The 26,245-nt window shown below is 43.1% G+C and overlaps 1 protein-coding gene across 2 annotated transcripts in view; it reads left to right on the top strand.

The window, feature by feature from the left end:
• The window catches only part of LOC139406899 (inositol 1,4,5-trisphosphate-gated calcium channel ITPR2-like), a 156,386-nt gene that overhangs the window by 101,081 nt on the left and 29,060 nt on the right, over positions 1-26,245 (top strand). For both annotated transcript variants that reach the window (XM_071150040.1, XM_071150049.1), the window contains exons 43-53: positions 1,386-1,496; positions 1,926-2,021; positions 2,486-2,605; positions 4,196-4,321; positions 5,087-5,279; positions 5,394-5,519; positions 12,462-12,637; positions 14,935-15,099; positions 15,535-15,712; positions 22,628-22,758; positions 23,534-23,699. In XM_071150040.1, coding sequence (XP_071006141.1) covers positions 1,386-1,496; positions 1,926-2,021; positions 2,486-2,605; positions 4,196-4,321; positions 5,087-5,279; positions 5,394-5,519; positions 12,462-12,637; positions 14,935-15,099; positions 15,535-15,712; positions 22,628-22,758; positions 23,534-23,699 — 1,588 coding nt within the window. The remainder of the gene's footprint in view (positions 1-1,385; positions 1,497-1,925; positions 2,022-2,485; positions 2,606-4,195; positions 4,322-5,086; positions 5,280-5,393; positions 5,520-12,461; positions 12,638-14,934; positions 15,100-15,534; positions 15,713-22,627; positions 22,759-23,533; positions 23,700-26,245) is intronic.

Genomic DNA, 26,245 nt, shown 5'->3' with positions numbered 1-26,245 from the left:
ACCACGCCAGCCCAGGACCTCCACGTCCGGGTTCACCTGGGGATCATGTTAGGAGGGAGGGGGGTGCTGCTGAGGAGTATTTGTCTGTAATAAAGCCCTTTTTTGGGGGAATAACACATTCTGATTGGGGTGCCAGGGCCAACCAATCATGTGAAATCAATAGATTAGGGCCTAATGAATTCATTTTACTTCAATTAACTGTAACTCAGTAAAATCTTAAATTGTTGCATGTGGTGTTTATATATTTGTTCATTAGATGTAATACAAATCCCCAAACTTCTTTCTGTGTTATGGCGCTATATAACGCTCCAGAGCTAATTTTGTTAGCATTTTTCCATGTTTTTATAGATTTCAGAAGTTAAAACTACATTTCTAAAGAAAACATTGCTAACCCTTAAGATTATCTAAGGGATAATCAGCCATCAGTGACGGAGTTGAGAAGCCACTCAGACATATTTTTGCCTCTAAAAATAAAAGTTCAAAACAAACATTTTGTAAAATAGAGAAAATAATGTATTTTAAAATCTCCAGACAAAATCTGACGTTGATGTTTAACGGAGTTGACAAAAGTTGAATTTTTCTTCATTCAAGTGGTATACAAAGTAGCAATTTTGTTTTTTCTCAGTTGCTTTATGACTGTAAAACCTCATTTAAAGATAAACATTTTTGACCCAAAATTCACATCCTGTCTTAATCTACCCGGGTGATGGAGTTGACCGTTTATGGTTGTGACATGGTGATTTTAATATTGTTTGTTTAAATCTATCAAAAGAAGAGAACTTTATAGACCATGAGTGGTCTTGTTGCACTACATGTTAGGAGGACATGAATAAGGGGTCCCTATGGTATAGCTGACCCTGCTCATTCCTGATTTAATTTAGGATTTTAGACAAATCTGACACTTAAAAAATATATATTATAATTTTTTTTTTTTAGTAATCACAGTTTTGAGAAATATTCTTTAAAGTCAGAGAGGACTATTGCAATAAACTACATAATATCTTTTTTTCAGTTAATATTCAATTTTGCCAGTTTTTAGAATTTTTTTAAACAGTTATTTGGAGAGTTTGAAATTGGGAACCTTGCTTCGTACAAGTCCATTTCCGGTCAAAGAGCTGACATGGAAATGTATTAAATGTAAAATATTTGGAACATTCTAAAAACAACTCTTTCCAATATATAAAATTGTCAAATAATGCCACCAAATACAAAATGTCCGTACAAGGATTTTCCCGACTTTCATAAATCGCTAAGGTTATTGTCGACTTATTGTACCTGGGGTTTTGTCATTGAAACAATCTCTTTAAATCAATGGTGGTTGTTCTCATTTAAAGTGAACTTTTCACTCACTCACTCACTCACTAACTAACCTATTGCTGTCCCAGTCCTGTATAGCCAAGCACGAGTCCAACGGAATCGACATCATCATAGCTCTAATAGTCAACCCCGTCAACCCTTTAGGGAAGCATCGACTGGACCTGGTGCTGGAACTCAAGGTTAGCATGCCTCTATATGAGACCCCTTCTCGTGTTCAGTGGAAGTCGATGGCTAGATAAGCAGCAGAGAAATAGCCCATTATACCTACATGAATATTGTATAGGTATACCATCCAGCCCTATATACACAATCATACTTCACACACATAGTTATCACTATCAATGACAATCATTTGAGAGTACATTTGTTGTTAAAAGTCCCATTTGTCCTGTGTAGTTATGGCCTTACAATGTGATATCCGCTGAGATGTTAGTGCACGATTTCTTTCCTCCTTTCTTTCAGAAATGTCTTTCCTCAGTGTAATCTCAGCTATTCATCAGTTCATTCATTACTTTAGAACTGATTTGAAGTCTGTTTCCTCCCGGTAACAGAATATTGTGTAGTGGGTTAGGATGTGATCGTATTGTGACATGCTCTCTGTGTGCTAGAACAACGCCTCCAAGCTGCTGCTGGCAATCATGGAGAGTCGCCATGACAGTGAGAATGCCGAGAAGATCCTTTACAAGATGAGGCCCATGGAGTTGGTGAGTCTCTCTCTCTCTCTCTCTCTCTCTCTGGGTACTCTCTTCGTTCGCTGGACTTTATCCTGCTAACTGTTCCAAATGTCCGAACTGAATTTGGTAAAAGGGCTTTTTTGTACTATGCGCCATCGTCTTGGAACACCTTACAAAATACTTTTTAAACTGGAAGTACTTGTCTCGATTGGTGATTTTAAATCACTGATGAAGGATTTTGAGGCTGATTCCCTGACCTGTCAATGTTTTTAATTTGCTGTTTTATACTCTTGTAAATTCAATGGTTTTCACTAGATGTAGTTTTTCATGTTGTCTGTCTGTAATGACTTGGTGCTGCCTATCTTGGCCAGGACGCTCTTGAAAATAGATTTTAATCTCAATGAGCCCTTCCTGGTTAAATAAAGGTTAAATAAAAAAAATATTTAAAAAAATATGTATATACACACACACCGTACTGACAATGTGTGTTCCAGGTGGATGTGATGAAGGAGGCATATGCCCAGGGGCTGGAAAGTGAGGCTGAGGAGAACGCTATAGGAGACCAGATCAAACCTAAAGATGTAGGACACAACATCTACATCCTGGCCCACCAGGTAACACCATGACGTGTGTGTGTTTTTTAACATGCATAATTGAGTGTGTGGGAGAGATTTTGTGCACCATGTATATTCGTGCTTTAAAAAGGGCCCAATAAGTACATCAGTGTCACAGGAAAAAAAAGGTAATTCACTTATGTGACACACTCTTACTGCCCCGCCAGGTAAGTCTACTTATTCTTGTAATTTCAGTTGGTGATCATGGATGTGACTTTCAATGGAATAGATGGTTCAGTTCCTGTGTTGAGACATAGTGAAAACCCACACAGAGACGTGTCTCTGTAGAAAGGGCAGACAAGGTCAAGCGCGTTTTCACTTCTGTCTTTTACTCACAATCGAGCCGAGTGTCAGACAGACGGTATTTCTACCCCACCAACTGACTGGTTTCATCATGACCACTGAGGTCTCCTGGGCTGACTGTTTGTACTTCTGAAATAACACGTACACACATGAGCGCGTACAGAAGTTCACACACACACTCCACCCCATTGTATAACCCCACATATGCAAATGAACATACCATAGATACCACACTCCTGCCTCAAGCATTTCTATATACACACAACCCAAGAATTTCTTTGTTCCTGTTTATCAGTAAAAGCCACCACACTTCTTAACATCAGCTGTGTCTGACATAGTCAGCTGAGTATCACCCGCATCACAGCTGACAACTGTATCATTTGTCTCCCTCACTGATGTCTATATCACCACAGAAAGAGCAATAGACAGGCAGCCTAATCCATCATTGGATAGAGTGGATAAGTAGTACAGTGTCAACAACAGAGACTTGGAATTGAGCAGATTGGGGAATGATGTCTCCGCTTGGTGATTTAATGCAGAATGTTAAAGTGTAAGGACTGTATTCCTTTACATCTCATGTTTCTCCTTGGCAATTAGACCATCTGTGTTACTCTCCCACATTGGCACGCAAGGAAGTGCGTACACACACACACACTCACACACAGACATATCCTCTCAATGTACACTGAGTATACAAAACATAAAGAACACCTGCTCTTTCCATGACATAGATTGACCAGGTGAAGCTATGATGTCACTTGTTAAATCCACTTCAATTTAAGCCTTGAGACAATTGAGTCATGGATTTTGCATGCACACTATTCAGAGGGGGAATGGGCAGGAAAATATTTGTCTTTGATTGGGTTATGGTAGTAGGTGCCAGGCGCACCTGTTTGTGTCAAGAACTGCAAAGCTGCTGTCTTTTTCACACAACAGTTTCCCGTGTGTATCAAGAATGTCCTTTGGGTGGTGGACCATTCAGCCAACTTGACACAACTGTGAGAAGCATTGGAATCATCCCTGCTTTCAAGACCTTGAATTGAGTCCCATGCCCTGATGAATGAGGCTGTTCTGAGGGGAAAAGGGGGGGGGGGGGGGGTACGCACGCAGCTCATTATTAGGAAGGTGTTCCTAATGTTTGGTATACTCTGTGTGTGTTTTACATTGCTAGACATTTGTTACGAAGTTACAAACAAATCAGATGATCAAATGGGTGGGGTAACTCAGAGCTGTAATACATAGTGAAAGTACTGTGTTGACTGAGTGGCTGTACTGTGTGTGTTCCAGCTGGCCAGACACAGTAAGTTCCTGCAGCAGAGCTTGAGGCCGCCAGCGACGGGGCTATTGCTGAGCCATAAAATAGAGGGAGAAGACGCCCTCGGTTACTATGCCAACCACACCGCTCAGATAGAGGTAGGCCTCATCCAGACAGTGTTCATCGCATCCCATTGTCCCAACCCAGCAGGGAATACTGGTTGAAATGACATCATAATGACTGTCTTTCAACCAGTATTTGCCCTCTGGAAAGCTACAGGCCTCTTTTGCCCTTTTTAAAAATATATATTTGTTGGTGCTATAACAGATTATTAGATTATATATATATATATATATATACCCCAGAGTATCATATTTTGCTGACTCTTGCGTGGTTTAATCAGCAATGAATCCAAAGGGGTTATTATACAATGGTAACAAGCATTCATTGAGATGATGCCAACCGATAACTAGTGGACTGTCTTTGATTGAGTGGTTGTGGTCTGAAAGTCTGCTGTTTGTCCGATTTGATGCTAGAACATGCTATTAGATATACCACTGAAAGTAGGGTTGAGCGGTATCCAGATTTTCATACCTTCATACACTTCCTCACCATAACGAGGCATACGGTATAACCAGCAGTCGTTTATGTTTGTTTTTATGCACAAAACAAATGTAGGCTAGCAAGCTAGTTAGTAAACCAAATGCATACAGTAACTGAAGCCTTAAGCTGGAGATAATGTATTTAGCACATCTTAGATAGTTAACTTGCACCCATGCTTATAACTGTATCACGCAAGCACCCCAAATCATACCGTCGGCATAATACCTTGATATACGGTATACCGCCCAAGCCTACCTGAAAGTACAGCTAATTTTTGTTCTTAGTCTTAGAGTTATCATCATACAGTGTTCTTTCTTCAGATTGTGCGTCACGACCGCACAATGGAGCAAATAGTGTTCCCAGTGCCCAACATTTGTGAGTACCTGACAGAGGAGTCCAAAACGCGCGTGTTCACCACCACCGAGAGGGACGACCAAGGCAGCAAGGTCAATGACTTCTTCACGCAGTTCGACGACCTCTACAACGAGATGCGCTGGCAAAAGAAGATACGCAGTAAGAGACTAAGATTTACACTGACAAAACATTCTGGAATCTCTTTCTAATGGGACATTTCCAGACTTATTGTGGTACACGGATATTAACCAGATGTCCCCTGTGTCTGCTCAGATAACCTTGCTCTGTTCTGGTTCTCTCGGCACATCTCTCTGTGGGGAAGCATCTCTTTCTACCTGGCAGTGCTGGTCAATGTGGCCGTGGCTCTCTTCTACCCCTTCGGTGACGACGAAGATGAAGGTGAGATTTTCTACTGGCCTACAGCTGAGTCTTATTCATTAGGGCACATGGTTGCCAGTGTTTCCCCTATATTCATTTAGCAGCGACATACAGTTGAAGTTGGAAGTTTACATACATTTAGGTTGGCGTCATTAAATCTTGTTTTCAACCACTCCACAAATTTCTTGTTAACAAGCTATAGTTTTGGCAAGTCGGTTAGGACATCTACTTTGTGCATGACACAAGTAATTTTTGTTTACAGACATATTATTTAAATTATAATTCACTGTATCACAATTCCAGTGGGTCAGAAGTTTACATACACTAAGTTGACTGTGCTTTTAAACAGCTTGGAATATTCCAGAAAATTATGTCATGGCTTTAGAAGCTTTTGATAGGCTAATTGACATCATGTGAGTCAATTGGAGGTGTACATGTGGATGTATTTCAAAGCCTACCTTCAAACTCAGTGCCTCTTTGCTTGATATCATGGGAAAATCAAAAGAAATTAGCCAAGACTTCAAAAAAATTGTAGACCTCCACAAGTCTGGTTCATCCTTGGGAGCAATTTCCAAATGCCTGAAAGTACCACGTTCATCTGTACAAACAACCGTACGCAAGTATAAACACCATGGGACCACACAGCCTTCATACCGCTCAGGAAGGAGACGCGTTCTGTCTCCTAGAAATGAACGTACTTTGGTGCGAAAAGTGCAAATCAATCCCAGAACAACAGCAAAGGACCTTGTGAAGATGCTGGAGGAAACAGGTACAAAAGTATCTATATCCACAGTAAAATGAGTCCTATATCGACATAACCTGAAAGGCCACTCAGCAAGGAAGAAGCCACTGCTCCAAAACCGCCACAATAAAGCCAGACTACAGTTTGCAACTGCAGATGGGAACAAAGTTCATACTTTTTGGAGAAATGTCCTCTGGTCTGATGAAACAAAAATAGAACTGTTTGGCCATAATGATCATCGTTGTGTTTGGAGGAAAAAGGGGGAGATTTGCAAGCCAAAGAACACCATCCCAACCGTGAATCACGGGGGTGGCAGCATCATGTTGTGGGGATGCTTTGCTGCAGGAGGGACTGGTGCACTTCACAAAATAGATGGCATCCTGAGGAAGGAAAATTATGTGGATATATTGAAGCAACATCTCAAGACATCAGTCAAGAAGTTAAAGCTTGGTCGCAAATGGGTCTTCCAAATGGACATTGACACCAAACATACTTCCAAAGTTGTGGCAAAATGGCTTAAGGACAACAAAGTTAATGTATTGGAGTGGCCGTCATAAAGCCCTGACCTCAATCCTATTGAAAAATTGTGGGCAGAACTGAAAAAGTGTGCGTGAGCAAGGAGGCCTACAAACCTGACTCATTTACACCAGCTCTGTCAGGAGGAATGGGCCGAAATTCACCCAACTTATTTTGGGAAGCTTGTGGAAGGCTACCTAAAACGTTTGACCCAAATTAAACAATTTAAGACAAACCAGGAGGAGCGAGACCAAGGGGCTGGGAATCTGTGAACCATAGAGAAAGAGACCATTTATATCGGATGGATTTACCGTGTATGACCTGGACTGTTTGGACTTACCTGTTGACGTTTGGACCTGGACCTACCGGGAACCCGATTCATGTCCCAAACCCTGCTATCCATTATCACGCCTGCGGCCTGGACAGAGAATCCAACATACAGGTACTGTCCTTTTCGAAAGAACTCTCATTCTGGGGTGATTTTGGTGACCCGAGCATTCTTCTCTTTAGTCCTATGCATCCAGGTGAGTGCAGCATGGTCACTGATGAGGGTGAAGTGGCGTCCTAGCAGGTAGTATTTCAGGCTCTCTAGAGCCCACTTTACTGCCAGCGTTTCTTTCTCAACGACTGAGTAGTTGGTCTCCCATGGTTTCAGCTTCCCGTTTAAAAACAGGATGGGGTGTTCTACCTCTTGGGATAGCACGGCTCTCAAGCCAACCTCTGAGGCATCCATCTGAACAACGAACTTGCTCTCAAGTCTGGTACCACCAGCACTGGATTACAGCAGAGAGCCTCCTGTAATGTTCTCAATGCTTTGGTGGCCTTTTCATCCCATATTTGGCCCTCTGGCTCTAGTCATTTCGGTGAGTGGGGCGGCCACTGTGGCATAACTTGGGATGAACTACCGATAATAACCGGTCAACCCTAGGAAGGCTCGAACCTGCTTCTTATTTACTGGTTTTGGCCATTCTCAAATTGCCTAGACCTTCTTAAGTTGGGGTTCGATTATCCCTCTTCCCACGGTGTATCCCAGATATTCGGTTTCCTCTTATCCCAAGTAACACTTGGCAGGGTTCGCCGTGAGCCCTGCCTTCCTAAGGGCATCTAGCACTGTCTGTACCCGGGGTAAGTGGGATTCCCAATCTGGGCTGTAGATCCCCACGTCATCTAACTAGGCTGTGGCGTAAGCTCGTGCGGTTTTAGGACCTGGTCCATTAGCCATTGAAAGGTGGCTGGGCCCCGTGTATTCCGAATGGCATGACAGGGTATTGAAACAAACCGTCAGGGGTTGCAAAGGCTGTCTTTTCTTTGGCTCTGGGGGTCAGAGGAATTTGCCAGTAACCTTTGGCTAGGTGCAGGGTCGTGATGTACCAAGCTTTTCCAATTTTCTCCAATAGTTAATCTACTCAGGGCATGGGGTGGGCATCAAACTTGGAGATTTCATTTACCTTCCAAAAATCATTACAAAACCGCTTGGAGATCATCACAATTGGGCTAGTCACTATGTAACTCTACAACCACTCCATGTGCCAACATTTTCTCAGTCTCTGCTCTAATCGCAGCTTGTCGAGCCTCGGGTACCCGATATGGCCTCATGCTCACTTTTCTCCCTGGTCGGGAAACAATATCATGAGCCATAACCTTAATTCGGCCTGGTATCCCTGAAAGCACATCTCTGTTTTTCTGGATCAGGGTCTTTACTTCCTGTACTTGTGATGGGTACAGAGTAGGTGAAACATGCACTTTGGCTGCCTCCTGAGTGGGTGTGGGGTACGTGACAATTAGTGTTTTTCTCTCTCTCTCCATGCTTTTAACAGGTTAATGTGATAGATCTGTTCTGGAGGCCAACGACTGGCTGTCGGATCCGATAATTATCTTCTCCTATTCTCTCCAGCACTTCATATGGTCCTTTCCATGTAGCTTGTAGTTTACACTCTACTGTGGGGACCAACAATAACACCTGATCTCCCGGTTGAAATCCCCTCAGGGTAGCCTGCCGTTTATAAGTGTGCCGCTGTTGCTCTTAGTGCTTTTCTCGTTCTCTCTGGCGATGGGCGTGACTGTGGCTGTCTTGTCTTGCATTGCTGTGACGTGCTCTATAACACTAGTGTAAGGGGTGGATTGCTTCTCCCAGGTTTCCCGGGCGAAGTCTAAGATTCCCCGGGGGTGCATCTGATATACCAGCTCAAAGGGTGAAAACCACAGTGAGGGGAACCTCTCTAATGGCAAACATCAGATACGGCAACATGCAATCCCAGGTTCTCTCATCCTTATCGATTATCTTCCTGAGCATTGACTTCAGAGTATGGTTGATTCTCTCTTCTGAGGATGGTAAACCGATGTCCTCAACTGTTTCACCTGCCACAACTTACAAAAGTCTGCCATAAGGCGGGACAAAAAGGCGGCTCCCTGGTCAGTAGGATCTCCTTGGAATCCCTAACCTGGTGAACAGGAGCACTAATTCCTTGGCAATATTTTTGGAAGGCATCATCCGAAGGGGAATGGCTTCTGGGTATCGAGTGGCATAATCTAAGATGACCAGAATGTATTGGTGCCCTCTGGCAGATTTGGTAGTGGGCCCACTATATCCATTGCTATCCTCTCAAATGACGTTTCAATTATGGGGATTGGCACTAACGGGCTTCTAACAGCTGGTTTGGGAGCTGTTAACTGGAACTCGGGGCACTCTCCACAATGTCGAGCCACCTCAGCCTGAAATCCTGGTCAGTAAAACCTCACAATCCGGTCTCGGGTTTTATTGATACCAAGGTGTCCCCCCAGAATACTGTTCTCCAGTACCGAGTGGGGATCAACTGTTTCACTACATCAACCTCTATGTTTGAGACTCTGTACACCAACCCGTTTTTCATGAAGTGGGGGAAACTATTAGGCATCATCTTATCATTTATGGGGGTACCATCTACGATCTAGACATCTGCTCTGGCTTGCTGCAGGGTTGGATCCTGGTTCTAGGCTGTCCTGAAATTAGTCAGGGACCTTGGCAGGTCTGTTAGTTCTAGATAGTCGCCTCTGGATCCAGATCGACCCTGGCCCCACTAGTACCGGGCTGCTCGCTATTGACAGGGTCTGCCCCTTCTTCCTCATCCTCCCCTACTAGCATCTGTGAGGTTGGCTCCTGGGAAACCTTCTCTTTTCTTGACTTTGGTTGAGGGCTACTTCCTGCATGGTCAGGGGTGTTTGTCTTCTCAAATATGCCGTTATTTTAGCTTGATCTCGCAAAGTTAGGACTGTATCTACCCAGTATTACATCATACGGCATCTTCGGGACCACGTCGACCTCAATCCAGCAGCCTGTCCTCAGTTTGTCTGCTCACTAAGGCTGTGGGGTACGGGCGGGTTTCCCCATGAATGCACAAAACACTGGCCAACCCATCATTGAAGTTCTCAGGGTAGACCTCGCTGGTCGAGTATGATGGTCTCGCCAATCTCGGCGGGTGAACAGGTTTCCGTGTCAGGTGAATCAAGTCGAACATTGGTGTTCAGGGGGTTTGTCCAGGTCTGTTGGCCCACTGGTGGAGGCAGTGTGCCCTCACGGTATCGGTCACTCCCAGTCTAGTCAGAAACTCTTCCTTTATTTTATCGTAATCCTGTGCATCTTTCAACTCTTATGTCGAATTACGCTTTTTGAGCATCCTCCCGTGTGTGTGTGTGTGTGTGTGTGTGTGTGTGTGTGTGTGTGTGTGTGTGTGTGTGTGTGTGTGTGTGTGTGTGTGTGTGTGTGTGTGTGTGTGTGTGTGTGTGTGTGTGTGTGTGTGTGTGTGTGTGTGTGTGTGTATTCCCACTCTCTACCGGTCAAAAGTTTTGAAACACCTATTCATTCAAGAGTTTTTCTTTATTTTTACTATTTTCTACATTGTGGAATAATAATAATAGACCTCAAAACCATGACGTAACACATATGGAATCATGTAGTAACCAATTATTTTTTTTAACAAATCAGAATGTATTTTATATTTGAGATTGTTAAAAGTAGCCACCCTTTGCCTTGATGACAGCTTTGCACACTCTTGGCATTCTCTCAACCAGAGAGGTAGTCATCTGGAATGCATTTCAATTAACAGGTGTGCCTTCTTAAAAGTTAATTTGGGGAATTTCTTTCCTTCATAATGCGTTTGAGCCAATCAGTTGTGTTGTGACAAGGTAGGGGTGGTATATAGAAAAGATGGCCCTATTTGGTAAAAAACCAAGTCCAAATTATGGAAATAACAGCTCAAATAAGCAAAGAGAAATGACAGATCATCATTACTTTAACCTCTATGGGATCGGTGTCCCGATACCAGGATGGTTGATGCTAACGTATGCTAATGTGACTAGAATGACATAGGTAACAGCAAACTTTCCAGGACATAGGACATCTTATATTGGCAGAAAACTTAAATTCTTGTTATTCTTACTGCACTGTCCAATTTACAGTAGCTATCACAGTGAAAAAAGACCATGCTATTGTTTGAGAAGAGTGCACAACAACAAACTTTTATCACCACAACTGGTTTGATGCATTCACCTCTGATGGTAAATAATGTACTTACATTCAGTAATCTTGCTCTGATTTGTCATCCTGAGGGTCCCAGAGATAAAATGTAGCATATTTTTGTCGGATCAAATCCATTTTTATATTCAAATGTAGGAACTGAGTTCTACAACTTGAACCCCTGCTGTCTCTGAGACCCATGAGGCTGTGCACAATTGGCCCAACATCGTCCGGGTTAGGGGAGGGTTTGGCCGGACAGGATGTCCTTGTCCCATCGCGCTCTAGGGACTCCTGTGGCGGGCCGGGCACATGCATGCTGACACGGTTGCAAGTTGTACGGTGTTTCCTCAAACACATTTGTGCGGCTGGCTTCCGGTTTAGGCAAGCAGTGTGTCAAGAAGCAGTGCGGATTGGCGGGGTCGTGTTTCAAAGGACGCATGGCTTTCAGCCTCCGCAGCGATGGGACAAAGCTGTGACTACCTATTGGCTATCACGAAATTGGAGAGAAAAAGGGGTATACATTTTTATTTTCAAGTGGAACATGAAAACAAGCGTTTCTCATTGGACAATATCAGGTAGTCCCTACCTGTTGGTCGGTCAGTCTTCTGTGTGGCGCCTAATGAGCATGAGCAAGTAGTTCCCAAGGTGTCTCAAGTGGCTCTGGTACCCACTAGTGAGTTGCAGCCAGTTCCTCTTGGGGAAAGGCTAAATAAAGCCTGCTTGTGACTGGAAACATGACTGTGCATGTCATGATAGTAGTCACGGAGAAATCTAAAGGCACTAGGTAGGTCACGATGCGAGAAAGTCCCAGTCTTGTTTGGCGTTTTCTGCATGACCACGTGTGTGATAATCACACTAAACGTTGGATCACGTGGTAAGTAGAAGACAGAATTGAAGAGGGGCACAAGGGTCATTGGGACATGCCCATTGTGAGAGAGAGAGACTAGAGAGAACATAGTGTTGTGCCAAGTGTAGCTAAGTGCTATCCTGGTCCCAAATCTGCTTGCGTTGTCTAGCCAGTTGGCAGTTGCATCTTAGCTATAGCCTTGTCCCCAACTGGCAAGACGGCACAAACAGATCTGGGACTAGGCTATAATGAAGCACTCACTTCTGTTGCATAATACATGAATCCAAATGCCACCTCTCTGAACAGCGCTAATGTCTTAATCTGTCTTTGTTGTTGTTGACATTTGCTTGTATATCTCATCCCCAGGCATCCTGCCCCCCTTTGTATCCATCCTGCTGTGGGTGGCGTTGGTGGTGTGTACCACCATGCTCTTCATCCTTCCCAAACCAGGGAGTGTCCGGCCCTTCCTGGTCTCTGTTATACTGCGCTCCATCTACACACTGGGCCTGGACCCCACCCTGTTGCTACTGGGCGCCGCCAACGTAAGTACAGTAGAGTTATCCGAGGGCAACGATATCCTTGATGTTAGAGAGGCGGGCAGTGTACTAGGTTCGAATCCCAGGGCAGATGGGGTAAATCTGGTGGGAGTTAGCCGGCACCCAGAGGTTTGCTAGCATCAATATCCCATGTGCTACCTACTGTCGGTGTGCCCATGAGCAAGACACTTTACGCCATCCTGACAGACACTTCGTTAAGTTCGCTGATCAAGGCAGTGTCGCTGATGACACTGTTGCATGATGACGAGGAACACTATGGCCCAGTCCTAAATGACTTTGTAGAGTGGTGTGACGAATCACACTTGGTCCTCAATACCAATAAGACCAAAGAGATGTGCATAGACTTCAGGAAGCATGCAACACCTACCTCTGCAACATCTATCAGAGGTCAGAACATAGAGATTTTAGAGGAATACAAATATCTGGGTGTCCTCTTGGACAATAAGCTTCAGTGGAGTAAATATACAGACCTGATCTACAAAAAGAGTCAACAGAGACTGTACTTTCTCAAAAAGCTGGGATCTTTTAATGTTAATTGTACTATGCTGTCTCTGTTTTATACATATTTCATTGAGAGTATTTAAACTTTTTATATTGTTTGTTGGTTTAGCAATGCCACTGTCAGCCAGAGAAATATGCTGAGAAGGATTATCACCACAGCAAGCCAGGTACTTGGAGTCAAACAGACAGGCCTGGATGAGATCTTTGAGGTCAAAATAAGGTTCACAAAATAATTTTAGACCCAAGCCACCCCCTGTACCCGGACTTTGAACTACTACCCTCTGGGCGCAGGTATAGGTCACCCCTCGGCAGGAAAAACAGAACTAGACAATCATTTGTGCTAGGTGTGATATCCCTCCTAAATAGCTTGTGCTAATGTTCCTATCCACCCAGTAAGGCCAGCAGGCTAGTCTCTTTTTATTGTTATGTAACTTATGAAAGTTGTATTGTCAATTTGTTTTGTTATTTAAATGCTGTGTTAAGAAGCAGTGTGGCTTGGTTGGGTTGTGTATCGGAGGACGCATGACTTTCAACCTTTGTCTCTCCCGAGCCCGTACGGGAGTTGTAGCGATGAGACAAGATAGTAGCAACTAACAATTGGATACCATGAAATTGGGGAGATAAAAGGGGGTCAAATTTTAAAAAGAAAGAAAAGAGTGACTTCAAAAAAAAAAAAATTCTGAATAGTTTGTCCTCGGCGTTTCGCCTGCTACATAAGTTCTGTTATACTCACAGACATGATTCATGACAGTTTTAGAAACTTCAGAGGGTTTTCTATCCAAATCGAATAATATTACTAATAATATTAATAATAATACTAATAATATGCATATCTTATCTTCTGGGGATGAGTAGCAGGCAGTTGAATTTGGGCATGCTTTTCATCCAAGATTCTGAATGCTGCCCCCTATCCTAGAGAAGTTAACCCCAACCCGTCTACGGCTGGGATGCTCCCGGTTTTGGAATTGTTATATCAGGAAATAAGAATTACTGTTGTTAATTAATTATATTATTGATGTTTTATTATTCCCAAGAGGCAATTTGTTTGCAAAAAGTACAGAACAGTAAAATACGGACAAGATATTTTTAAGTAAATGTACAGTGTACTAGGATTGGGCAGTATCCAGATTATCATACCTTCATACCGACCTTGTGCCAAACTGGGATATTCGGTAATGAACACAAGGGGCGTTGTTTTCAAACCCCACTGATACGGTGTAATCCGAAGGTTAGCAATGTTAACAAGTACATTTAAGTTCCCATTGAGAATGCTAACTAAATGCTAATGAGTGCATTGCGAGCATTTTGTAAAGATTCTACTCGCAGTTCGCGGCACAAAACAAATATTAGCCAGCAAGGCTCTTGATCCAGGAGGGGATTCTTTGAAGTTACCAAGCGAATTCTTAGCTAGATAGCTAACTAGCTACTAATTAGCAAACCAAATGCACAACTGCAGAGCATTCAGCACATTTTAGACAGTTAACTTAATAGTTACAAGTCATCTAGCTGGCAAACATGTTGTGAATTCCGTACTGTAATTAGATCACAAGGCTCCGGTCTCCCATCGTTGTGCTTGCAAACTAACACCATTTGACTGGGGACTACCGTAAGCTTCATAATAATGTGAGGTGACATGAAGAACGCATGTCGCTTGGCTTTTTCCAAATACCCCGGTATACGATATACTGCCCAAGCCTACAGTGCACAAATATTTTCTTGTGATTTCAGCATCGTCTTCTATGGAAGCCATTGCTCAGTCCTCTCCTCTCTCATCTCTCCAGCTCCTCAATAAGATTGTGTTCCTGGTGAGCTTTGTGGGCAACCAGGGGACGTTCACACGGGGCTACAAGCCGGTGGTCATGGACATGCCCTTCCTCTACCACGTGGGCTATGTCATCGTCTGTATGCTGGGCCTCTTCGTCCACGAGTTCTTCTACAGCTTCCTGGTTAGTCGAAACAATCTCTCTGTCTGGTCTTCTCTGCAGCACTTTACCATTAAACTTAAAAAGACCATGCTTGATATTATTACTCATTTATACAAATTTTATCCATTCAATTCAATAAAGTGGATTCATTGAACTTCAAAGTACTTGATTATTATTCAGAAAACCTCAAATTGACGTTTGACAATGGTCTTGATTTAAGTCTGGACCTTTCTTGGTGCCATGTGATGACAGCAGGTGGTTGTTGTGTGGTTATGTCGTTTAGCTTTGTGGTTTCCTTGTTCCTCCTTGTACCAGGTTTTTCAGACACAGTTGCAAAAAGACACATCCTCTCCTATTTTTGCTATTGCTGCCAATCGGAAGCTTTGGGATGTCTGGTTCCTCTACAGCTGTGTGGCTGTGTCTGTATCTGTCTGACTGTGTGTCTGTGCCCCTCAGCTCTTTGACCTGCTGAACCGCGAGGAGACCCTGCTGAATGTGGTCAAGAGTGTGACGCGTAATGGGCGCTCCATCGTCCTCACGGCTGTACTGGCCCTCATCCTGGTCTACCTCTTCTCCATCGTGGGCTTCCTCTTCCTCAAGGACGACTTCCGCATGGACGTGCAACGTCTGCCAGGTCAGTGCCCATAGACGCCCTCTCCTCTTCATCCCAGAACCATGTACTCTATCCCATTACCCCCCCCCCCCCCCTTCATTCAGTACCCACAATCACCCCCTACTCACTACCTTCACCTCTATGCTCTACCCTAGGTCTCTGCACTTTTGCCCCTAGTTGTTAGTACACACTGTTCCTCAGCCCCTATACTACCCTAGGTCTCAAATCAAATGTTATTTGTCACTTGCTTTGTAAACAACAGGTGTAGGCTAACAGTAAAGTGCTTACTTACTGGTCTTTTCCAACAACGCAGGGTTAAGGAGATGTGTGTGCATGTGTGTATATATATATATATATATATATGTGTGTATGTGTGTGTGTGTGTGTGTGTGTGTGTGTGTGTGTGTGTGTGTGTGTGTGTGTGTGTGTGTGTGTGTGTGTGTGTGTGTGTGTGTGTGTGTGTGTGTGTGTGTGTGTGTGTGTGTGTGTATATGTATATATATATATACACACATGCACACACATCTCCTTAACCCTGCGTTGTTGGAAAAGACCAGTAAGTAAGCACTTTACTATATATATATATTTATTATTATTTTTACATTTGAAGTAGTGACACAAGGATTAAATACACAGTGGTTGACAATAAGTAAAAATAACATGGTATACCAGTACCGAGTCTATTTGCAGGGTACGAGGGATTATTGAACTTTTATTTAACTAGGCAAGTCAGTTAAGAACAAATTCTTATTTACAATGACGGCCTACCGGGGAGCGTTGGGCTAGTAACCGGAAGGTTGCAAGTTCAAATCCCCGAGCTGACAAGGTACACATCTGTCGTTCTGCCCCTGAACAGGCAGTTAACCCACTGTTCCTAGGCCGTCATTGAAAATAAGAATTTGTTCTTAACTGACTTGCCTAGTTAAAATAAAATTAAAAACTGTCTTGTTCAGGGGCAGAACGACAGATTTTTACCTTGTCAGCTCGGGATTCGATCCAGCAACCTTTTGGTTACTGGCCCAACGCTCTAACCACTAGGCTTTCTGCCGCCCCATGTGTGATGAGTGTGAAATTGTGTGTGGCCGAGGGACACAGAATCCAGTGAGTGTGCATAGTCATTGCAAGAGTTAGTGCATAAAAAGGGTCAATACAGGTAGTCCATGTTGATGGTCAGCGTGGTGGATGTGGTGTTGTCAACCCTCACCGCCTAGGGGCAGCCTGTCAGGTAGGCCAGGATCCAGTTGCAGAGGGAGGTGTTCAGTTCCAGGGTCCTGAGATTGGTGATGAGCTTGGAAGGGACTATGGCATTGAATGCTGAGCTGTAGTCAATGAACAGCATTCTTACAGAGGTTTTTCTTTCATCCAGGTGGGTGAGGGCAGTGTGGAGTGCAATAGAGATCGGTCATCTGTGGATTTGTTGGGCGGTATGCAAATTGGAGTGGGATCAGGGTGTCTGGGATCAGGGTGTTGATGTTAGCTATGACCAGCCTTTCAAAGAATTTCATGGCTATACAGTCGTATGAAAAAGTTTGGGCACCCCTGACAATTTCCATGATTTCCATTTATAAATAATTTGGTGTTTGGATCAGCAATTTCATTTTGATATTTCAAATAACTGATGGACACAGTAATATTTCAGTAGTGAAATGAGGTTTATTGTATTAACAGAACATGTGCAATATGCATCAAAACAAAATTAGACAGGTGCATAAATTTTGGCACCCCAATAGAAAAATCACATCAATATTTAGTAGAGCCTCCTTTTGCTAAAATAACAGCCTCTAGAAGCTTCCCATAGCCTCTAATGAGTGTCTGGATTCTGGATGAAGGTATTTTGGACCATTCCCCCTTACAAAACATCTCCAGTTCAGTTATGTTTGATGGTTGCTGAGCATGGACAGCCCGCTTCAAATCATCCCACAGATTCTCAATGATATTCAGGTCTGGGGACTGGGATGGCCATTCCAGAACATTGTACTTGTTCCTCTGCATAAATGCCCGGGTAGATTTTGAGCAGTGTTTTGGGTCGTTGTCTTGTTGAAATATCCAGCCCCGGCGTAACTTCAACTCTGTGACTGATTCTTCAACATTATTCCCAAGAATCTGCTGATATTGAGTGGAATCAACTTTAACAAGATTCCCAGTAGCGGCACTGGCCACACAGCCCCACAGCATGATGGAACCCCCACCAAATTTTACTGTGGGTAGCAAGTGTTTTTCTTGGAACGCTGTGTTCTTTTGCCGCCATGCATAACGTCCCTTGTTATGACCAAATACCTCAATCTTTGATTCATCAGTCCACAGCACCTTATTCCAAAATGAAGCTGGCTTGTCCAAATGTGCGTTTGCATACCTCAAGCGACTCTGTTTGTGGCGTGTGTGCAGAAAAGGCTTCTTCCGCATCACTCTCCCATACAGCTTCTCCTTGTGCAAAGTGCGCTGAATTGTTGAACGGTGCACAGTGACACCATCTGCAGCAAGATGATGTTGTAGGTCTTTGGAGGTGGTCTGTGGGCTGTTTTTGACCGTTCTCACCATCCTTCATCTGATTTAATTTCATACAACTTAATATTCCTACACTAAAAATCTTTGTCTGGACAATACCCCCAGTACTCAGCTTTTATTAGAAAATGAATGGCATGCCACTGTGATCAGAGTAAATTATTATGCAGCCTCAGAGGGGTGCCCAAACTTTTTCATACAACTGTAGATGTGTGCAACAGCATAATCATTTGGGCAGGTTACCTTGGCATCTCTGTCCATTTACTCTGTTCCCCTGCAGCACACCACCCTCCTAAGCCTGTCCTGCTGATCACTGATCTCGTCACTGCTCACTTAGAAGGTCCATGATCTCTGATGATTAATGTCTGCACTCCTTTTACACTGGACTGAGGCCCCATAGTCTTCCTATTAGGCCTACCCTGCCCCCACCCACATCTAACTGGCCTCCTTCAATACCCACACCTGACCGGCCTCAGTCATTTTCAGGTAAATTCTGTGTCCCACGGTCGTGAGAACCTCCTTATACAGCCAGTATACAACCTGTCCACAAATTAATAAAATACATTCTAATGACGTCAGTACAATCCCTTTTGCCCACTGTGTAGTTATCAATCACCCGGTGGTAGTTATCACCCACTGTGTAGTTATCAATCACCCGGTGGTAGTTATCACCCACTGTGTAGTTATCAATCACCCGGTGGTAGTTATCACCCACTGTGTAGTTATCACCCACTGTGTAGTTATCACCCACTGTGTAGTTATCACCCACTGTGTAGTTATCAATCACCCGGTGGTAGTTATCAATCACCCGGTGGTAGTTATCACCCACTGTGTAGTTATCAATCACCCGGTGGTAGTTATCACCCACTGTGTAGTTATCACCCACTGTGTAGTTATCACCCACTGTGTAGTTATCACCCACTGTGTAGTTATCACCCACTGTGTAGTTATCACCCACTGTGTAGTTATCACCCGGTGGTAGTTATCACCCGGCAGTACAGCATGAGACAGATGGTTCATTTTATCATTACCCGCTGTTCTCTTCAGACACTCTGCTTATCAATAGTGAAATAGGGCTGGAGAGTAAACAGAATAGATTTTAGTGTTGTCAGTTGGAACTGACAGGAATATAGACTTTGAGTAGTAGGATGGATTTTTTGCTTTGTGTCATAACAGCTATGTGTAATTACTAGTAAACACAATTTTACTAAACATAGTTTACAAGACTATGGATTTAAGATCAACCTCTGTCTCTGTTGACTGACTGTGTGCGTGCACGCTTATACGTTCATGCATCTGTGGGTGGAACATTAATAGCCTGTGCCGTTGCACACTTCCCCATGTGTGTGAGCTTTCCAGAGCGTGAGTGCATGCATACAAGAGTGTGGGTGTGCTTTCGCACAACGCTCGGGCAGTCCGGGAGAGACAATTTACCAGCACATATGCACCTGTTGCATAATCTGGCGTGGTGGCCGTGCAGCGTAGAACAGAGCGGCGCTCTTATATAACCGGCTGGTCTGGGTGTGTGTGTTTATTGTACTGTCTGTCTGTGGGCTGAGCTGTCTGAGTGCACCGCGGGAGCTCCAGGCCTGGACTTTACTTGCCACAGGGTTTCCGTTAGACGGTAATAGCCGGCTTTTGGTCGGTTTAAAAAAAAATACAAATATTATTATTATTATTGGTGCCAGCCAATTGTCTGGGAGAGAGAGAGAAAAAAAATCCCTTTGCGAAATAATGCATTTTATACTTCATTGATTGAAATACCAGTCGATGTAGCGTGAGAGCTGCTGATACAGCTCAAACAGCTGTTTGTTGCTGCTGGAGTGAAACATGTGCTTTAATAAGACCGGTCATTGCACAACAATTCTAAAGCCAATCGCATTTTTAAAAAACTATGGCCACGATTAAAAATACATTTTTATTTCTCAACTGGTAATTAAAGCTTGCTTCCCATTTGCCATTCAAGTGTATAGGCAACTAGGCAGGCTTCAGCGTGTCACACACCACTTTGCAATGAACTGGAGGCAGTATCCGTTTTGAAGACATATCCTTATTTGTTTGAAACCTGAGCGTTTTACTGCATATTGTGAGGCATGTCTTACCTTGACTAGACTAGGCAAAATCCAACCAAACGTGTAGGCAATTATTTTCTAAAGACTTCTATATGCCATTGAAACCAGTAGCCTTTTTCTCTCATCTTCTATTGGTTTTCAAATCAATTTGATTTAATTGTCCAGTAGCCAATGCCACAATCCTAGTCATTAGCAACCCATGCTAGTTGTTGCATATTTAAATTTACCCTCTTTCTAAATTTCTAACAGATATTTTCATTCGCACATAGCCTACTGCCTTGTGTGCATTGCTGCGCTTATAATTGGATGTAGCCTAGGCGTACTAGTTGTATTGGGTTCTATCATCCAACAACTGTCCCAGAGTCTGTTTGGAAAAGGCTATTTCTTTCTTGTACCGAATGACAAGATGACCAATAGAATAGGGCAACTTTTCTACTGTGGAGGATAGCAGATTGACATAGGCTATTGATTTTGCTGTTTGTCTTGTTGGCTGAGGAAAAGTAAATGTGGGCAGTTATTCTAACATAGGCGGCATGTGAGTTTCAAGTTTGGCAAAGCAAATTTTAACCATAAAAATACACCTTTTATAATGGCAGGCATTCCATGCATCCTCAAATTTGCAGACTTATCTAAGATAGTCTACTATTCCTAATGTGATGAGTAGGTTGGATAGTCGTAGTGGCTCAGGGTAGGCCTAGGCTACACTATCAGATAGCAGGCTTTATCCTTAATTTATTCTCCTTTTTTGCACAGGAAAACATTGGCCTTTTTATAAACACATTTCAAGCAATTCTACTACACTATGTATGACTGGAGACATTAGCGGAAACTTTTTTAATACGACAAATTACAGGGTAGGCTACTCTGCTGACACTGACAAACAGATCAATAAAAACGACGTTGTCTGATCCATATATTACGAAAAGGAGCAACACAAATACAATGTCTATATAACCTGGAGGAGGAAATGATTGTCCAAATACAAACAAAAGTGGCACTGACCCAATGATAAAGACATGTTCACCGCTGGTGCCAGCCAATAAGAGTACTACTTTTCTCTCAATTCAGTTGAGAATCTTGATAATTAATAGACAAATTGGAGTCTTTTCATTGTCTTCTCATTACAGCAATAGCCATTTGTTTTCCAAACAGTTTTTTAGAGATTGTATTTTTAAATATTGCGATATGCCTGGCTGGGGGTCTCTGCTTTTCACTGACAGTCGCAACTCAACAATCATCGATTTGGTATTTGCCGCAAGCTCTGCTCAAATTGCGGGCCCTTCTGACTATAGTCTATACGAGTATCATTGGTTTCCTAATGATCCTCTGTGGCCAAATCATGCTTTCTGGTGTAGTAGCCTATTTTGACTGATTTTATTTATTTCTGTATCGACAGGAGTAAACTGATTAGGCTATATAATTTTGACAATCTAATTCGATGTACTTTAGGGAAAGCTTCTCTAGCCTTATGGAGTCGCTGCCTATGTATTCTAACATCTTCAAATTGCTCATCGAAGTTCATTAAGAATGATGCCTGCTGTTGCATACGAGTTGTATGTCCTGTTAAGACATGTCATTTTGAGAACCGTGCGTGGACGCCCTAATCTGGTTGCGCAACAGATAGATGTGGGTCCGGTAAATTTCTTACATGCTCTGTAAAGTAAAATGCTGCCGGTCAAATGTCCGCCGCCACATTTTCCTAATGGAAACACTGCGCTGCCAGTATTTGTTTGAATCCGGTCCACTGCTCTTTCAGCACTTTCAGACCATAGCTAGTTCAGTTAGTTCTCAGTCCTTAGTGTAGAGTAATCGTGGAGAGGGAGAAGCAGAGGTATATAGGGGATGACTCATCGTCCTCATCTTTGTTCTCTAGTCCAGTGTGTGTCTATGGATCACCTGCACTACAGGGGCCTCGACACGTGACCTCACCGGCTCCTCTCTATTTCTATCCCTCCTTCTTTGACAATGTTCTCACCCTCTCGATCTCTCTCTCGCTGTTTTCTTTACAACCCTCCTCCCTTCTTTTCAAATCTTCACATAGAGGGGTCACATCCTCCCACGTTTCAGTGTTCAAACTCTTTCATCCAGTGTTGTGAGCACAAGCTTTTGTTGAAGTCTACTATTGTGAGGGGTTTTCAACCTGAATCTGATATAGACATGTACAGCTTTTGGAATTGTGAACTTGTCACTCGTTGTCAGGTAGATTTAAGATACTACCACCTTTTGATGTGTACATCTATCATTAGTTACCCAACACACAGTATTGAGTAGCAGGAGGGGAAAATGGCCTGCCCTGCTGCGTTGCGCTCACACACACAGAGACACACTCCTCATGGCTATATGTTTTGATGTGTGTGTCCAGTGATGGCGGGGGAGGACGATGGGACGGAGCGTGTGTGTGACACTCTGCTGATGTGTATCGTGACGGTGCTGAACCAGGGCCTGAGGAACGGAGGGGGAGTGGGAGACGTGCTGAGGAAACCTTCCAAAGACGTGAGTGACCTTGTCCAATCAGTCAGTCCATCAATCAATTGATCAATGAACCAGTCATTAATAAAATGTACTAAAACAAAGGGCCAACTATTTTTCATGGTGATGCTGGTGGTGATGATTACAGTTCAATTGATGGTATTAATCGGGATGATGATTATTGAGGATGTGGATAGCAGGGGTGGAAAAAGTACTCAATTTTCATACTTGAGTAAAAGTATAGATACCTTTAATAGAAAATGGCTCAAGTAAAAGTGAGTCACCCAGTTAAATACTACTTGAGTAAAAGTATTTGGTTTTAAATATACTTAAGTATCAAAAGTGAATATAATTGCTAAAATATACTTAAGTATCAAAAGTAAAATAATATAAACTTCCTTATTTTAAGCAAACAGCACAATTTTCTTTCTTTTTTTTTTATTGACGCATAGCCAGGGCATACTCCAACACTCGGACATAATTTACAAACAAAGCATTTTTTAGTGAGTCCACCATATCAGAGGCAGTAGGGATGACCAGGGAAGTTCTCTTGAAAAGTGTGTGAATTGGACCATTTTCCTTTCCAAATTTTGGGTGTCAGGGAAAATGTATGGAGTAAAAAGTACATTATTTTCTTTAGAAATGTAGTGAAGTAAAAGTTGCCAAAAATATATATAGTAAAGTACAGATACACAAAAAAATACTTTAATGTACTCCTTAAGTACTTTACACGAGGTGGATAATGATGATGCTGAAGATCATTCTCTCGTTGTTTCTCACCGGTCCACTCGTTACCCAGGATCCTCTGTTTGTGGCCCGTGTGGTGTATGACCTGCTGTTCTTCTTCATCGTCATCATCATCGTCCTCAACCTCATCTTCGGCGTCATCATCGATACGTTCGCTGACCTGAGGAGCGAGAAGCAGAGGAAGGAGGAGATACTGAAGACCACCTGCTTCATCTGTGGTGGGTTCACAGCCCTACACAGCACTACATAACTCTATATAGCACTACATAGAAGACTACAGAGAACCACATAACACTACATAACAGTACACAGAACTACATAGCAGGAAAATACATATTGTACAGCGTTATGTGTGGGTTTTTGTATTGTCCTGATGCGACGTTCTACGGTAAATTTCTTGCGTTTTGCCACTTTAATAGCAATATTCCCTCTACTGTCTTGCAATGTTAGAATAAAATCCGACTTCCTTATGTGCTTGCTGCCTGTACATATCGAACATTACAATGAAGTATGTGCTGTAGATATACAACAAGACCGTATAGAGAGTAGGGGTGTGAGGATCTCGTCATACTTGTATTCAGAAACCTATCTATATCATCACACTTAATACTCGCAATTGGATTTACTTGTGATCGGAAAACCCGGAAGTGCGTTTTAAATGCCAGTAAAGCTTATACCTCAACTGCGCATTATTGCGCTATCAGTCAGAACACATCTCGGAGCGCATCGTTATATTAATTCGCTCATTCGCACGCACACATTATTAAACGACCCCGACCAGTGACAATGTACATGATTAACTTAGTCCTGTTCAATGATCAATGAACTAGGATAGTATATATATATATATATATATATATATATATATACTGCTCAAAAAAATAAAGGGAACACTTAAACAACACAATGTAACTCCAAGTCAATCACACTTCTGTGAAATCAAACTGTCCACTTAGGAAACAACACTGATTGACAATAAATTTCACATGCTGTTGTGCAAATGGAATAGACAACAGGTGGAAATTATAGGCAATTAGCAAGACACCCCCAATAAAGGAGTGGTTCTGCAGGTGATAACCACAGACCACTTCTCAGTTCCTATGCTTCCTGGCTGATGTTTTGGTCACTTTTGAATGCTGGCTTTTCTTTCACTCTAGTGGTAGCATGAGACGGAGTCTACAACCCACACAAGTGGCTCAGGTAGTGCAGCTCATCCAGGATGGCACATCAATGCGAGATGTGGCAAGAAGGTTTGCTGTGTCTGGAGGAGCACTGCCAGAGCCCTGCAAAATGACCTCCAGCAGGCCACAAATGTGCATGTGTCTGCTCAAATGGTCAGAAACAGACTCCATGAGGGTGGTATGAGGGCCCGACGTCCACAGGTGGGGGTTGTGCTTACAGCCCAACACCGTGCTGGACGTTTGGCATTTGCCAGAGATCACCAAGATTGGCAAATTCGCCACTGGCCCCCTCTGCTCTTCACAGATGAAAGCAGGTTCACACTGAGCACGTGACAGACGTGACAGTCTGGAGACGTGCGGTTGGCCCTGGGTTCCTCCTAATGCAAGACAATGCTAGACCTCATGTGGCTGGGGTGTGTCAGCAGTTCCTGCAAGAGGAAGGCATTGATGCTATGGACTGGCCCGCCCGTTCCCCAGACCTGAATCCAATTTGAGCACATCTGGGACATCATGTCTCGCTCCATCCACCAACGCCACATTGCACCACAGACTGTCAAGGAGTTGGCAGATGCTTTAGTCCAGGTCTGGGAGGAGATCCCTCAGGAGACCATCCGCCACCTCATCAGGAGCATGCCCAGGCATTGTAGGGAGGTCATACAGGCACATGGAGGACACACACATTACTGAGCCTCATTTTGACTTGTTTTAAGGACATTACATCAAAGTTGGATCAGCCTGTAGTGTGGTTTTCCACTTTAATTTTGAGTGTGACTCCAAATCCAGACCTCCATGGGTTGATAAATTTGATTTCCATTGATCATTTTTGTGTGATTTTGTTGTCAGCACATTCAACTATGTAAAGATTGTTTTAGTGTTCCCTTTATTTTTTTGAGCAGTGTGTGTGTGTGTGTATATATATATACACAGTGCCTTGCGAAAGTATTCGGCCCCCTTGAACTTTGCGACCTTTTGCCACATTTCAGGCTTCAAACATAAAGATATAAAACTGTATTTTTTTGTGAAGAATCAACCACAAGTGGGACACAATCATGAAGTGGATGACATTTATTGGATATTTCAAACTTTTTTAACAAATCAAAAACGGAAAAATTGGGTGTGCAAAATTATTCAGCCCCCTTAAGTTAATACTTTGTAGCGCCACCTTTTGCTGTGATTACAGCTGTAAGTCGCTTGGGGTATGTCTCTATCAGTTTTGCACATCGAGAGACTGAATTTTTTTCCCATTCCTCCTTGCAAAACAGCTCGAGCTCAGTGAGGTTGGATGGAGAGCATTTGTGAACAGCAGTTTTCAGTTCTTTCCACAGATTCTCGATTGGATTCAGGTCTGGACTTTGACTTGGCAATTCTAACACCTGGATATGTTTATTTTTGAACCATTCCATTGTAGATTTTGCTTTATGTTTTGGATCATTGTCTTGTTGGAAGACAAATCTCTGTCCCAGTCTCAGGTCTTTTGCAGACTCCATCAGGTTTTCTTCCAGAATGGTCCTGTATTTGGCTCCATCCATCTTCCCATCAATTTTAACCATCTTCCCTGTCCCTGCTGAAGAAAAGCAGGCCCA

The sequence above is a fragment of the Oncorhynchus clarkii genome, chromosome 1 (genome assembly GCF_045791955.1).
Source record: "Oncorhynchus clarkii lewisi isolate Uvic-CL-2024 chromosome 1, UVic_Ocla_1.0, whole genome shotgun sequence".
NCBI classification, from domain to species: Eukaryota; Metazoa; Chordata; class Actinopteri; order Salmoniformes; family Salmonidae; genus Oncorhynchus; species Oncorhynchus clarkii.
Note: the sequence above shows the minus strand (reverse complement) of the source record. Positions and strands in the feature narration are given on the sequence as shown.